This window comes from Torulaspora delbrueckii, chromosome 3 (genome assembly GCF_000243375.1).
Source record: "Torulaspora delbrueckii CBS 1146 chromosome 3, complete genome".
NCBI lineage: Eukaryota > Fungi > Ascomycota > Saccharomycetes > Saccharomycetales > Saccharomycetaceae > Torulaspora > Torulaspora delbrueckii.
In genome coordinates, this window is record NC_016503.1 from 734,853 (window position 1) to 750,175 (window position 15,323).

The 15,323-nt window shown below is 41.9% G+C and overlaps 6 protein-coding genes across 6 annotated transcripts; 4 read left to right on the top strand and 2 right to left on the bottom strand.

The window, feature by feature from the left end:
• Nucleotides 1–61: 61 nt before the first annotated feature.
• Nucleotides 62–1,906, bottom strand: NOP2 (rRNA (cytosine-C5-)-methyltransferase NOP2; the record flags this gene model as incomplete). The annotated part of the gene is made up of 1 exon (XM_003680467.1): nucleotides 62–1,906. The coding sequence occupies one exon, from the start codon at nucleotides 1,904–1,906 to the stop codon at nucleotides 62–64; it is 1,845 nt and encodes a 614-aa protein (XP_003680515.1).
• Nucleotides 1,907–2,091: 185 nt separating this feature from the next.
• GCD10 (tRNA 1-methyladenosine methyltransferase subunit GCD10) lies at nucleotides 2,092–3,381 on the top strand (the record flags this gene model as incomplete). Its single annotated transcript, XM_003680468.1, has 1 exon — nucleotides 2,092–3,381. One exon carries the CDS (start codon nucleotides 2,092–2,094, stop codon nucleotides 3,379–3,381), a length of 1,290 nt encoding a protein of 429 aa, XP_003680516.1.
• Nucleotides 3,382–5,527: 2,146 nt separating this feature from the next.
• On the top strand, nucleotides 5,528–9,730 carry TOP2 (DNA topoisomerase 2; the record flags this gene model as incomplete). The annotated part of the gene is made up of 1 exon (XM_003680469.1): nucleotides 5,528–9,730. One exon carries the CDS (start codon nucleotides 5,528–5,530, stop codon nucleotides 9,728–9,730), a length of 4,203 nt encoding a protein of 1,400 aa, XP_003680517.1.
• Nucleotides 9,731–10,046: 316 nt separating this feature from the next.
• On the top strand, nucleotides 10,047–13,574 carry TCB2 (tricalbin; the record flags this gene model as incomplete). The annotated part of the gene is made up of 1 exon (XM_003680470.1): nucleotides 10,047–13,574. The coding sequence occupies one exon, from the start codon at nucleotides 10,047–10,049 to the stop codon at nucleotides 13,572–13,574; it is 3,528 nt and encodes a 1,175-aa protein (XP_003680518.1).
• A 140-nt stretch (nucleotides 13,575–13,714) lies between these two features.
• On the top strand, nucleotides 13,715–14,029 carry SNN1 (Snn1p; the record flags this gene model as incomplete). The annotated part of the gene is made up of 1 exon (XM_003680471.1): nucleotides 13,715–14,029. The coding sequence occupies one exon, from the start codon at nucleotides 13,715–13,717 to the stop codon at nucleotides 14,027–14,029; it is 315 nt and encodes a 104-aa protein (XP_003680519.1).
• A 62-nt stretch (nucleotides 14,030–14,091) lies between these two features.
• On the bottom strand, nucleotides 14,092–15,129 carry OST3 (dolichyl-diphosphooligosaccharide--protein glycotransferase OST3; the record flags this gene model as incomplete). The annotated part of the gene is made up of 1 exon (XM_003680472.1): nucleotides 14,092–15,129. The coding sequence occupies one exon, from the start codon at nucleotides 15,127–15,129 to the stop codon at nucleotides 14,092–14,094; it is 1,038 nt and encodes a 345-aa protein (XP_003680520.1).
• Between the last annotated feature and the right edge of the window lie 194 nt (nucleotides 15,130–15,323).

Here is a 15,323-nt window from a genome sequence, read left to right on the forward strand (position 1 = left end):
ATGAATTGCAATTCAATGTAATATACAGTTTAGTCTACTTCTATGTAAAAGAACGGTTTCTTCAAGAAGATTGTTTCTTTTGAGCCCTTGGATCGATACCCTTTTTAAGTAGGCTGTTTTTCTGAGATCTCTTGATGTATTTTTCATCTTCTTCGTTATCGAAGTTAGCGAAATCCGAGTGAATGATACCTTCTTCCGCAGCTTCTTGTCTAGCGGCGAGCTCTTTCTCTCTTGGTGTGGCTTGGTTGTCGTCGTGTGGTGATGGACCAATTTTTTGGAATTTGGCGACAAAGAAACCGTCAACGTTATAGGTATGTGGATAGTATCTTCTGGTTAGCTTCAAGCTTGGATGGAATTTCTTTCCTCTGTAACTTGTGAAACCTTCCTTACCAATAGCCAAACCTGCTTCAACAAGTTTAACGTTAGGCCTCTTCCTTAGTGCGTAGTCAACGACCATTTCATCTTCTTCAACTGCGACCGAACATGTGGAGTAAACGATAATACCACCTGTTTTGGAATTTGAGTCTACGGAATCGATGGCCGATAGTAGAAGTTGTTTTTGTAAGTGAGGGACCTGAATAAAATCTTTCTCAGTACGAGAGACCTTAACCGACTGATCCTTACCGATGACACCGGTACCGGTACATGGGGCGTCCAACAAGATTCTATCGAAGCCACCTATAACTTTTGGAAATTCACGGGCATCGTAATTACAGACAATGGTATTGGTACAACCTAGACGGTGAATATTGGCGATCAAAGATTTAGTTCTTGCTTTGTTGGCATCGTTGGCAAAAACACAACCTGTGTTTTTCATAAGGGCCGATATGTAAGTTGTCTTACCACCTGGTGCAGCTGCCATATCGAGAATTCTTTCATTTTCATGAGGATCCAAGGCGATAACTGGCAAGAATGAAGAAGCTGCTTGCAAGATATAGTTACCAGCCAAGTATTCAGGAGTGGCACCAATTGGAACCTGAGAATCGAAGATCTGCAAACCTACTTTAGTCCATGAACCAATAGGTTGCAAATTGACACCTCTATTCACCAGAGCTTGGGCCAAATCTCTTCTTCTTGTCTTCAAAGTATTGGTTCTAATAGTAATTGGTCTAGCAATCTCGTTAGCTTCAAAGAATTCCATAGCTTCAGCTGGAGAGAAAAGATTGAAAAGTTTCTCAGCCAAAAATGGCACATAACCAAAATACTCGCTGATATCTTTTAGCAATCTATCGGTATAATCAGCTCTTGACCTGTTCTCAGCTCCCAGATTCTTGAAATCTTCAAGCACTTTGACGATTTCGATCATTCTTGTTCTAATGGAAGTTAAGTCTGGAGGGTTTTGTGCCATCATCTCCTCTTCCTCCTCTGTGGGGAGGACATCGGCTCTTGGTTGTGTGTATTCAGCCTCAACTAATTCTTTCTCGGCTTCCTCGGCTTCTAAAGCGTTTTCTTCATCCAATTTCTTAGACATTTCCTCCATATTTGCGGCATTCAGCTCCTCCAAGTCGACCTCATCATCGTCATCAGAGAACGCTGGATGAGCCTCAGCTTCTTCGTCGTCATAGTCGTATTCCTGTTCCAAATCAAACTCATCTTTCAACTCTTCATCTTCATCTTCTGCTTCTTCTTCTTCGTCATCAAATAACGATTTCTTCGCCTGTGACAATTCTTTCAGGTCCACTTCCGGTAGAGCCTGTTCCTTTTCCTTCAAGGCTTCCAATTCACGCTTTTCATCCGCCTCCTCATCCTGTTTCTTTGATCTCTTTGGTTTCTTAGATTTTGATGCATGATCCTCTGAATGGGATCTCTTTTCCTTCTTTTTCGAGTGTTTTTTCTCCTTCTTGGCTTGGAACTCGTCCAGACTAGGTGGTGCACCTTGCTTGTTCTTGACACGTCTACTACCCATCCTCGACCAATTGACCAGTATTAATAGTTGTTATGCGATGGATGCGATGAGCTTGAATGAATATTTTTCACTGTATAATTTTTCACCACTTTCGTTCATAGTGCACTGGAAAATTTTTGATCGACATTAATCTCATCTCATCGCATTTATCAGCTATCAAAAGGTGAATCAACTGACCAACAACAATGGATCCACTCACCCAATTAGCGTTCAATCAGCATGTCATCCTGAAACTGCCGTCTGGAAATTGGAAAATTGTTGAATTAAAACCCAATGCATCCATTTCACTCGGTAAATTCGGTGCATTTAACGTCGATGATATCATAGGGTATCCTCTTGGCACTACATTCGAGATTTATTACGAAGAGGAAGCAGAAACGGATAACCGTGATAAAAATAAGATACCAGTGGGTAAAGTGAGAGTTATGACAGAGTCTGAGAGCGTGCATAATGTGACCAGCAGTGCTAATAACATGAACCTTGTTAACATTGGTAACCAAGTGCAGGGACTCACGATGGAACAGATAGAAGAATTGAAGAAACAAAGTGTATCAGGGGAACAAATCATCGCCAAGATGATTGAAGCACACGGTAGTTTTGATAAAAAGACAGTGCATTCACAACAGAAATACTTGAACCGTAAGAAACAAAAATTCGCTAAGCATTTCACCGCTGAATATCTCAGCGGATCGCGTATGTTGCAATTCTTACTAGAAAAAGGTGACACGCAGCGTGTGCTCGATCTTTCTCAGGAAACCATGGGTATGTTGCTAAATCTCGCCAATATTCGTTCCAACGGCACATACCTCTGTGTAGACGAGACAGGCGGCCTGCTAGTCTACTTCCTACTTGAACGCATGTTCGGCGGCGACAACGGCAGTACTGAGAAAGGGCGTATCGTAGTAGTACACGAAAATGAGCATGCTAATCTCGACCTGCTCAAGTTCTCCAACTATTCAGACAAGTTCGTTCGCGAATATGTAAAAACGGTGTCGCTACTCGATTTCTTCGAGCCACCCAGCTTGAGCGAAGTGGAAAGTGCTTTTACGCCGCTGCCGAAGGAAGAAGCCTATGCGCTGAAAGCAGGCAAGAAGAACGCATATTATCGTCGACTCAAGTGGTATAATAACCAGCTAGAGGCGATCTCATTAGCGACGCAGGTCCAGTACGATGCACTCGTGTGTGCTAGTACACTATACTTGCCCCAACTGGTACCGCGACTCGCTGAGCATGTTCATGGCTCTCGTCCAGTGGTTTGTTATGCGCAATTCAAGGAACCTTTATTAGAGTTGGCACACTCGCTTTATGATGACCTGCGGTTTCTTGCACCTTCAATCTTGGAGACGCGCTACAGACCTTACCAGACCGTGCGAGGAAAGTTGCATCCTGTGATGACTATGCGTAGTGGTGGTGGCTATTTGTTGTGGAGCCATCGAGTGCTGCCCGCGGAGGAACCAGAAGCAACCGTCAGCTAGTTCATCTAATTTATAATTTGTTATTGATCTTACATAGCCGCCAGGCTAAAACGGCTTCAAAGCGTGCTGCATTATAGTTCCGTTCATGAATTAGATCGCATTACTGAACTCATATATGTCGACCGATTCGTTTTCACCATCTGAGCAAGTCTCTGTAATTTAAGCATTCCCTTCAACTATCGGGCTAAGAGTATCCTGCGGTACGATCATTGAAAGAGATGGCGGCAAATGTCACCATTAGACTTTTTGATTCTTCGATAAACTTGATGCCACCGTGATAGTCAACTTCGAAACATTCGTGGTTTGGTACGAATACAAAGTGCATTTAAGTACATTTTTGAATGAGACTTTTAATTTCATCCTAGAGCCTGAAAAGGGCCTTTTAATGTATATTTTTTTGCCTCCTACTGTGATCTCTTTGTGCGTGTAATTTAGCTTGCGACTCTATCCAATGGTATTTAGACTTGTCATCCGGAATGATACTGTGCTCTTTTCATCCTCACAAAAATTCTGATCTGGGTTCTAGCTTGTCTGATACACATATTTTGTGTTAAGCGCTTATCTGCTAGAACGCAATCGTGATTTTTTCTCCAAGAAACGTAACCACTAGTAACGAAGAGTTGACACATTGTAATCGAATGATAATACCTCGAGGCTGTCTAGACTGTCCATAAAACCACACTTGATAGAACTTGGCATTCTTTGATACATAAGAAGATATTTAAAAGACGCCTATCTAGTCCTTGCGGGATAGAGTAGACACTATGACGGCCAATTGGCGCAGATTGACATAAGGTTATTGCAAGTTACTCAAAAGACTTGGAAGTTTAAGTTTTGACGTACTATCCTGGCGTTAAGAGTTCCCTCATAAGTTGAGGGAAAATGTCGCGATAAAACTAAGCAAAATAGATAAATGTGAATCAGGCCTCCAGATAAATGGAACGCTTGATGTAAATTGAAGAACAATAGGTTCGAATTGCGCAGTGGGAAATACAGCTGGATCGACGACAATGGAAGCACATTAGTATCATGGCAAAGAAGAAACAGAAGATAAATGGAAAACCAGTTGAAGCCTTAATCGGCAGCTTCAGTAGATGAATGGACAGATAGGGACTTGCAAACTGATAGAATATCTCGCATGCAAAGGAACACGTGTTTTAGCAGTGTGATAAGTTGGAATTCCTCGTGCTTGCAATAAATTAACGTTCTGCTGACCCCGAAATGGAACAGGTAACCGTAAGTAATCGGCTTCGCTGTGGAAAGGTTTCGTGAAGCAATTGATAATTCAAACAGACTCTAATGAAGTAACGGCGGAATCATTCGCAAATCGGAGACTTCAATTCAATAAGCACCTGCTGAGGACTAGCTGACGAAGTTAGGAAATACAGTAAGAAAAGGCGTACTATAATCTTAAAAACTGAAAGAGAATGCAATATAATTCGTTGGACAGTTCGTTACATGGATATCGCCATACAGGCAGTCTCTCGAGTAACAATAAAGGTTGTTGCTATGCTCAACACCTCTTTTGTTAAGGATGTTCCAGTATGCCGTTTCGAACCGTTTCTGAAAGTGCGTCTTGTAATCTCACCGGTAGTGAGGGCTTCTATCGTAAAGTCTTTTTCAAGTCACGGTTCATTTGTCAACGTTGTAGCTTAGACTGTCAAAGATCGTGACTTTGTGATCCTGAAGAGCATATTAACGAGGTCGAAGCAGGCCAAACATACCAAAAAAATGCATGGTACTCATCACCCTTAACAAATATTTCAGCATACTGTTCTTTGCTGCGTTGGAGAATGCTTTTGGATACTGGCGTTACCATTAGACCCAGTGAACCGTGACGGACTTGGAGAAAGAGCCAAAGAGCCAATGGAATTCAATGGACGTTTTGATATCACGCCTGATGTGCCACAGGCATGCTCTTAGATTAATAAGATGACATCTGTTTAATGCTGTTGAAGACTATAGTTATAAAGACTCTTTCAAGGTTTTTCACTACAGCCGTATGATTGAAGTTGTTACAGTTGTCTCTTCGCGTACTTGTAAATAAACAAAACGCGACTGTCACACTTTAATTGACATAAACTACATCAACAAGTGGGTTTCCAAACGTAAATAGGCCAGCCTACCGCTTAAGAAAGCAGTGATTATGACTGTTGATTCCAAGTCGGCCTCTGAGAGGTATCAGAAGATCTCGCAATTGGAGCATATCTTGAAGAGACCTGATACATATATTGGTTCCGTAGAGTCTCAGGAGCAACAACAATGGATCCATGATGAAGAAACCGATTGTATGATTGAAAAGACGGTGAACATAGTCCCCGGTTTATATAAGATATTCGATGAAATTCTAGTGAACGCTGCCGACAATAAGGTCAGGGACCCATCCATGAAGAAAATTGAAGTCAACATTCAACGAGAGAAAAACCTGATTGAAGTAAAGAATGATGGTAAAGGTATCCCCATTGAGATTCATGAAAAGGAAAAGATATACATCCCAGAGTTGATTTTTGGTCACTTGCTGACGTCGTCTAACTATGATGATGACGAGAAGAAAGTTACAGGTGGCAGAAACGGTTATGGTGCTAAATTGTGTAATATTTTCTCCACTGAATTCACACTGGAGACTGCTGATTCAAATACAGGGCAAAAATACGTACAAAAATGGGAAAATAATATGGGTGTTTGCCATCCGCCAAAGATAACATCATACAAGAAAGGTCCTTCCTTTACAAAAGTGTCTTTCAAACCTGACTTGAAAAGATTTAGTATGGAAACACTTGATGATGATATTATCGGTGTGCTTCGTCGGCGTGTTTATGACATTAACGGTTCTGTTCGCGACATCAGCGTTTATCTGAATGGTAAATCCTTGAAGATCAGAAACTTCAAAAACTATGTTGAGCTATACGTTAAATCCCTCGAGAAAAAAAGACTTGCACACGGGAATACAGTCGATGATAGCCAAGTTAAAATGCCTACCATTCTTTATGAAAGGGTTAATAGTTGCTGGGAAATTGCTTTCTCAGTTTCTGACATTTCTTTCCAGCAGATTTCGTTCGTTAATTCCATTGCGACTACAGCCGGTGGCACACATATCAACTACATCACTGATCAGATAATAAAGAAAGTTTCAGAAGTGTTGAAGAAGCAGAAAAAATCGATCAAACCATTTCAAATAAAGAATCATATCTTCCTGTTTGTCAACTGCTTAATTGAGAATCCGGCATTTACTTCTCAGACCAAAGAGCAACTGACAACTAGGGTAAGAGATTTTGGGTCTCGTTGTGAGATATCTGATGATTACGTGAAAAAGATCATGAAAACCGATCTGCAAGCTAGAATTTTAGAGATAGCCACTGAGAATGAGAATAATGCGTTGAAAAAGTCCGATGGTTCGCGGAAAAATCGAATTACGGATTACCCAAAATTGGAAGATGCCAACAAAGCCGGCACTAAGGAGGGCCATAAATGTACTCTCGTGCTGACCGAAGGTGATTCTGCTTTGTCGCTAGCTGTAGCAGGATTATCAGTTGTTGGTAGAGATTACTATGGTTGTTACCCACTTCGTGGTAAGATACTGAACGTTAGGGAGGCCACTGCTGAACAAATACTAAAGAATGCAGAGATTCAGGCCATTAAAAAGATTATGGGTCTTCAACATCGTAAACGATATGAAAATACCAGCTCTCTGAGGTACGGCCATTTGATGATCATGACAGATCAAGATCATGATGGCTCTCACATCAAAGGGTTGATTATCAACTTTTTGGATAGCTCCTTTCCTGGTTTGTTGGATATTCCGGGATTTCTGCTCGAATTCATTACGCCCATCGTGAAAGTCACAATTACAAGGCCACGAAGAGAGGTTATATCATTTTACAACATGCCTGACTACGAGAAATGGAGGGCAGAAGAATCGTCAAGGTACACTTGGAAGCAGAAATATTATAAAGGTCTGGGTACTTCATCCAGTCAAGAGGTTCGAGCATATTTTTCTGATTTGGATAGACATCTGAAGAAATTCCACGCCCTAGAAGGAGGGGACCAAGAGTTGATTGAGCTTGCCTTCGCTAAGAAGAAAGCTGACGATCGTAAAGAATGGCTCAGACAATACGAGCCTGGAACAGTTCTGGATCCTAATTTGACAGAAATTCCCATAAGCGATTTCATCAACAAAGAATTCATTCTTTTCTCTCTCGCAGACAACATCAGATCTATACCGAATATTTTAGACGGTTTTAAACCTGGTCAAAGAAAGGTGTTATACGGATGTTTCATGCGCAAGATGTCTACCGATATCAAAGTTGCCCAACTTGCACCGTTCGTTGCGGAAAAAACATCATATCATCACGGTGAGCAGGCTTTGGCTCAAACTATCATTGGTTTAGCACAGAATTTTGTCGGCTCCAACAATATAAACCTACTGAAGCCTAATGGTGCCTTCGGTACAAGAGCTACTGGTGGTAAAGATGCAGCAGCTGCTAGATACTTGTACACAGAGCTGAGCAAGATTACTAGAAAGATCTTCCACCCCTCTGATGATCCATTGTATAAGTACCTACAGGAAGACGAGGCGACGATTGAGCCTGAGTGGTATTTGCCTATCTTACCCATGATACTAGTTAACGGAGCGGAAGGTATTGGGACCGGGTGGAGCACAAACATTCCACCGTTCAATCCACTAGACATTGTAAAAAATCTGAAACATCTGATGAAAAATGAACCTATGGAGGAGATGCACCCATGGTTTAAAGGATGGGGTGGTACCTTGGAGAAGATAGATTCTCAGCGGTATCGTATGTATGGTAAGATTGAGCAAACAGGACCCACAACATTGGAAATCACCGAACTTCCAGCGAGGACATGGACATCCACTATCAAGGAGTACCTGTTATTGGGTTTAAGCGGAACAGAGAAAATGAAACCATGGATAAAGGATATGGAGGAGCAACACAGCGACACGATCAGGTTTATAATAAAGCTCACTCAGGAAGAGATGGACAAAACGAGGAAGATTGGATTTTTTGAAAGATTTAAGCTTACATCTACCATTAATCTGAATAATATGGTGGCATTCACCCCATCTAGCAAGATACGGAAATATGAGAATGTGGGTGAGATCCTGGAGGAGTTTTACTACACGAGGCTTGAGTATTATCAAAAACGGAAGGATTATATGACCAGCAGGCTACAATGGGAAGTTGAAAAACTCTCATACCAGGTGCGTTTCATTAAAATGATTATTGAAAAGGAATTGACGGTAACGAATAAACCGCACAAACAAATAGTTGCTGAACTGGAAACAAATGGCTTCCCTAGAATAAATAAGGAAGGTAAACCTTTTTATGGTAAAACGAATGAGCAAATCAAGGAACTTGTTGATGAGGAGATAGTAGCAGAAGAGGAGGAAGACGAGGAAGCGGCAAATGAAGGTGAAATTGTTAACGGACCTGAAGAATTGTATGGCTCCTTCGAGTACCTATTAGGTATGAGAATATGGTCTCTGACAAAGGAAAGATATGAACGTTTACTGAAACAAAAGCAGGAGAAGCAGGTTGAGCTTGAGCTTCTACTTGAACTGTCCGCTCAACAACTATGGGAAACTGACATAGAAGAGTTTGCTACCGCTTACGAACATTTCTTGAAACTTGACGAGGAGTCCCGTAACGGAGATGTACCCACCGCTAGTAGTAAGGCTAAAGGTAAACGGAAGAGGAATACGGCCAAGACTGATGAAGAATACGACCCATCAAAGAAAATAAAGAAATCTAAAAAGGCTGCGGTTAAAAAGGTGAAAGACGATCCAGATTTTGAAAAGATTCTAATCGAACCAATGCTCCTGCAAAAGCCCAAGCGGTCAGCAAAGATAAAGTCAGAAAGTGAATCAGCAACACCTCCTCCGGAAATTGTTAAGCGAGAGAATGAAACTGACGTCTCAGACACACCATCAACAATATTTGATACGGTGGCAAAGAAGAATCCGAAAAGTCAGCAAACAGAATTCGGTACCTTCTCGAGCAAATTCAAACAGTTAAGCGACTCATTCGACAATGCAAAGAAAGCGACGAACGAGGTCGAGGAGCCCAAGGCCGAGACACCCAAACCGGTAAAACATACCAAGCCACGTAGCAGGAACGCCAAGGTCGCCCTCTCCTCAGATGAAGACGACTTCGACCTATCTGATTCCGAAGACATAATACCCGTTAGAAAAAGAGCACCAAGGTCTACAAGAGCCAAGACTGTCCCCAAGAAAATAGCTACTGATGTCATTAATCTATCAGATGATAGTTTCCTCGAGGCCGATGAACAAAGTGTGTCGGACGAATCATTCCATGGCAGTGATGATTAATATACCGCTGAGTTTTTATTTCAGTGAATTATACTAGATTTAATATTTTTTCTTATTGAAGTCGTCTTGCGCGCCCGCACCAAAGTTCTTTGCAGGAAAGGGAGCACCCCTTCTATTGCTTGAAAAAAAACATCAAGAATAGCATTGCATCAAGAATTGTGGTGAATAAAGCATTGAGAGACTGATATCTAAGCTAGAGCCAACAAAATTTGGCCTGTTAGCTTATAAGGATTAAGGATCGGTGACTAATCGCTTGACTGCAAGGTTATAGCTCTCTGAAAGAGTTCAAACTTCGAACTATAAAATCAAGAATCTCATGTCATATGAGTTAACGGTGGGGAAGTTGTTGAGGAGCCCAGAAAGATCAACAGCAGTCCAAAGTGGTCTTGACAAGCTCGCTCCTGCGACTTTGAAGGCAAACAAAGAGCATGAACCCAGTCAGGAAATCTCGCCAGAAAAAACTGCACACTTTGGTCTTGGTGAATCTTCCAGGAAGGCTGTTAATCCATCTTATGTGGGATGGAAACAAATTGGTGGGTGGCAAGAAGGTGATGCGCTAACTGAGGCCGATGATATTATTGATTTGAGTAAAGACACTTATCTGAACAATGTCATTCCAGACCAGTTTTATGGTGATTGGTACCACTTGCTGGGATTGATCGTTATTGCCGGAGTCCTCTCCTTTGCGATTGGTTACTTCAGATTCTCTTTCGCGCCTGTATTCTTTGTGGGACTTGTGACGTCGCTTCTTTACAGAACATCTTCCATCAAGTACCGTTCTGCTATCAGAGACCAGCTGCAGAAAGAATTGACTGTTCAAAAAATCGAGGATGACTACGAAAGTTTGGAATGGCTTAACTCCTTTTTGGATAAGTACTGGCCACTGTTAGAGCCCACTGTCTCTCAAATGGTCGTCCAACAGGTGAACGACGTTTTGGCTACCAATCCGTCGATTCCTGCATTTATTAAGGCACTATGGATTGACCAATTCACATTGGGTGTAAAGCCCCCCAGGGTGGACGTTGTCAAGACGTTCCAAAACACCGACTCTGATGTTGTTGTCATGGATTGGGGGGTTTCTTTTACTCCTCATGTCCTCTGTGATATGAATGCCAAGCAATTGAGAAACTATGTCAACCAAAAAGTTGTTGTAAAGGCAACTTTGTTTGGGTTTACTGTTCCCGTTTACCTCTCGGATTTCTCTCTGAGGGCAAAGGTTAGAGTACGTTTTAGACTTATGACTCCATTTCCTCATGTTGAAACGATCAACATTCAGCTGCTAGAGGTGCCAGATGTCGATTTTGTTGCTCGTCTCTTTGGTGATTTTGTATTTAATTGGGAAATCATGTCCATTCCCGGATTGTACCAAATGATCAAGAAGCTAGCACAAGTCTATGCAGGTCCCATCCTTTTACCACCATTCTCCTTGCAATTGAATATTCCACAGCTCCTTTCTGGCTCGGCCGTATCAGTGGGTGTTCTTGAGATCACCATCAAGAATGCGAAAGGTTTAAACCGGTCAACCGGTTTACTTGCCAAGTCAATCGATCCTTATTTGTTGTTTGAGATTGGAGGCACGGTAGTTGCTAAGACTCGGACTGTGAGAGACACTCTGGACCCAGTTTGGGATGAAAGTTTGTACATTCTCTTGAATGCTTTCACAGACCCACTCACGATCACTGTTCTTGACAAACGTGAGAAGTTGAAAGATAAGGTGATGGGCAGAATTGAATACAACCTTACATCTTTACATGACAAGAATGACCAGAAGAACCTAAAGAGTTTTTTCTTGAGAAATTCTAAACCAGTTGGTGCACTCAATTTCGATCTAAAATTCTTCCCAACCATTGAAGCTAAGAAACTGCCAGATGGAACTGTCGAAGAGCAACCTGAATTTAACACAGGTATTACCAAGATCACTATTGAAGAAGCTTTCGGTCTAGGCGATGTTGGCGAGAAGGTGACAGCATATGTCGAGTTGTACTTGAACGCCAAATTAGTATTGACTACCGCTAAGGCTACGAGCAAAGAGAATTTACAATGGAATCAAGAGTATGAAGCAGTCATCACAGACCGCCGTAAAGCTAGGTGCAGGCTTGTTCTCAAGGATGCAAAGGGTAAAGTCATCTCCACAACAGTTGAATCTTTGAATGACTTGCTTGATAGAACACAGACAGACAAGAAAGCAATTCCCTTGAAGGAGAAAAAGGGTGAAATAAAGGTCAGTGCCGTGTGGAAACCTGTGGCCCTGGACATGGGTACCATTGCGATTGCTTATACTCCACCAATTGGTGTCGTAAGAATTTTATTGAACAAAGCTGAGGATTTGAGAAATCTTGAGAAAGTCGGTAAAATTGATCCTTATGCAAGGGTCCTTGTTAATGGAATCCCAAGAGGTAGGACAAATGCTAGATCTCAAACTTTGAATCCTGTTTGGAACGAAGCTATCTACGTGGCCGTCACATCTGCCAATCAGAAGTTAGCTATTGAAGTCATGGATGTCGAGACTGTCAAGGAAGATCGTTCAGTGGGAACATTCGACGTTAAGCTTGACAGTATGTTCCATAAGGGCACAGATGACAAGTACTTGGAAAAGGTCGACAATGAACCAAGATCAGGCCGCTTAGTCACCAAGAAAGGCGCCAAAGGGTCAGTTACTTTCTATGTCTCCTTCTACCCTGCGCTACCAGTGCTAAGTTTGGAAGAAGTACAGGAAGTTGACAAGCTCAAGGAGAAGAAAGCCAATTTGGAAAAGAAGAAGGGAGAAAAGCTATCTGCCGAAGAACAAAAGCACCTTAAGGAAGAAGAATTGGACGTTCAGGACATTGAGAGCATGTACAGTAATAAGATGAAACTAGATTTTAACGAGCTACTCCAATACAACACTGGTGTTTTTTCTGTATCCATTTTAGACGGTGAAGTGTCTCAAACAGGCCTATATGTACAAGCATTTTTTGATGGGAATGGTGAGCCAACGTTTGTTAGCCCCAAGATAGCTACAAGGAGCATTACAACTGGTTGGACTGGTGATGTTATGATCAAGGAGCTCGAATACTCCAATGCCACTTTTAGGGTCACAAAGGACAAAAGCGCTAACAAGGCCGAGGACTGTATCTGTGAAGTCGTTATACCAACAGTTGAATTGATCAAGAACTGTTACTTTAAGCCATCCATTTTAACTTTGTCAGGTGGTGGTAGTGCGAAATTGATGATCCAAACATCTTGGTTTCCTATCGCCGTGTCTAAGCTTCCACAAGCTGACCTGATTACGAACTCGGGAGACTTGACTGTTACAGCAAGGAGTGCAGAAAATTTGATCTCTGCTGATACAAACGGTTACTCTGATCCTTACTTGAAATTCTACCTGAATGACAGCAAGAACACAGTTTTTAAGACTAGTCATCAGAAAAAGACATTGAACCCTGTCTGGGAACAGTCTGGAAGCGTGGTTATTCACAATCGTGTAAACGACTATCTGCGCATTAAGGTGATGGACTGGGATGCAGCAAACGCAGACGACGTAATCGGCAGAGCAGTTGTTCCTCTTTCGAAGATTGATCCGGAGAACGTAACTGATCTTGATATCCCTGTAGTATCAGAAGAAGGTGGAGACGGTGGTGTTCTTCACCTCTCATTCCAGTTTTCTCCAAGATATACCTTGAGTGTCAGTAAAACCGAAAAGAAGGTTGGTGATATAGCTCAAAAAGGTCTTGGTACTGGTTTGAAGGTAGGATCGACTGTGGTGGGAGCCGGTTTTGGTACAATTGGTAAACTTGGTAGAACCATGTTTGGAGGCAAGAAAAACCATTACGTTGCCCAAGGTGTGTACAATAATGCTGTTTAGCAATATATAGTATTCAAATGTGTAACTAAAAGTGATACTTTTCTATGTTCGCGTTTGGAGATAGGAGAACTACTACTGGCCCATACTGGGACATAACAAGACTACTGGCAGGGTCAACGGCTCCAGCATTCGTTAATTTGATGAGCTCAGATGTGGAGAATGCTGAAGGTAATGGCATTCACACCGTGGAGCTTTGTGTTTACTCTCTGCTGTCAACAGACCTAGATGGTATTTACCAGTCTATTAATCAGTTGCGCGAATCACAAGCTTTACTACTGTTACTTATGCGTAAATGCCGTGGCTCATTAAAATTAGAGAATGAGGTGCTCTATGATAAGTCAAGCTTCGATGACTCCTCCCACAAGCTTAACGAATTGGAGAAGAGGATGAACAAGCTAATAAAACGAATGAATGAGATCAAGTTGAGGAGTGAAAAGTTGGCGAAACAACATTGAGGCCCTCCAGAGCTGGCATATGTTGCAGCGACGACTATATATCTATTTACTAGTGACATTCATCATTTGAACAAAGCAGATAATTTCATCAATTGATATGGGTACCCTGGTTGTTTGATGTTGAAGACAGCTGTCAAGCCAGCAAAAAAGGCGTAAATGATGGCTGCAAACAAGATGGTGGAAGCCGCCTCGAGCAATTGTCCACTTTTGGAGCCTTTATAGAAATCCTTCAACTTTGGAATGCCAAATATTAGGAACAATAACGAAACGGTCAATGAAGCATATATCACGCCAATCACTTGAGTCTCAATCTTAAATTGATTCTGAGTTTGATTGGGTAAGAAATACAATACCTCACCCTTAGGGCCCACACCTGCAAGTTGAGCGTTTCTAATGTTATTGTACATGTATCCACCAAGCATCAAAATGATGAACAAAGTCCAGACAATAGCCCACAATGGTCTCATATTGACCAATTTTGCCACTAAACTTCTATGTCTCTTGAAAATATAGACTGCAACAAAAGTCAGGACTGCGATGACGATGGAAAGAGTCCAATCGACCGGCAGGTGTAAGTTAAAATCATCAATGTTGGTCGCTGATCTCAAAGAATTGATGATTTGAAGAGCACGCTCCTGACCAGGATCACCTGCAAGATCAATAATCTTATATTTGTTAATGTCTTCCCCAGGAGAGAATAGAAGCAGACGTGGAACATGTTGCAAAGAGTAAAATCCAAAAATCTGAGGAATATGTTGTGCATCTTTCAAGTCAGATTTGGCAAAGAATAGCCTCCTGGCCTCTTTGCCCCTCGTAGAAGCTCCATCAGGATGATCGGTGAACCACGAATTGGCAACCATCTTAAATTCATCCGCTGCTTCCAGGCAAATCGAGCAACCCACCTGTGGTGCTGAAGCTGTGAGGAACACCAAGATGTATGAATCACGGGGCGATCCAAGAACACGCTTGAAATTACTGTCAGTCAGCTCAATCACATTATTGGGACCCTTTTCAGACAGCTTTAAAAGTTTATCATGGGATAAGGCCACACATAGCGACTGTAAGAACGCACAAATAGTGAACAATATTTGCAATCTCATTTAGACCAAATCAGGGTCCTCTTATTTTGCTCACTATCGATCCAACAAAAGCCACCTCCACAAAAATCGAATGCTAATGCACAGTAAGGTCAATTGGTCGTATATCGTTTTCAATCGCCAGCTCAACCAGGCGTTATTTCATTATGGTACATCATATTTCGGTATATGTCATTGAAGTTCCTTGAAAAATCACA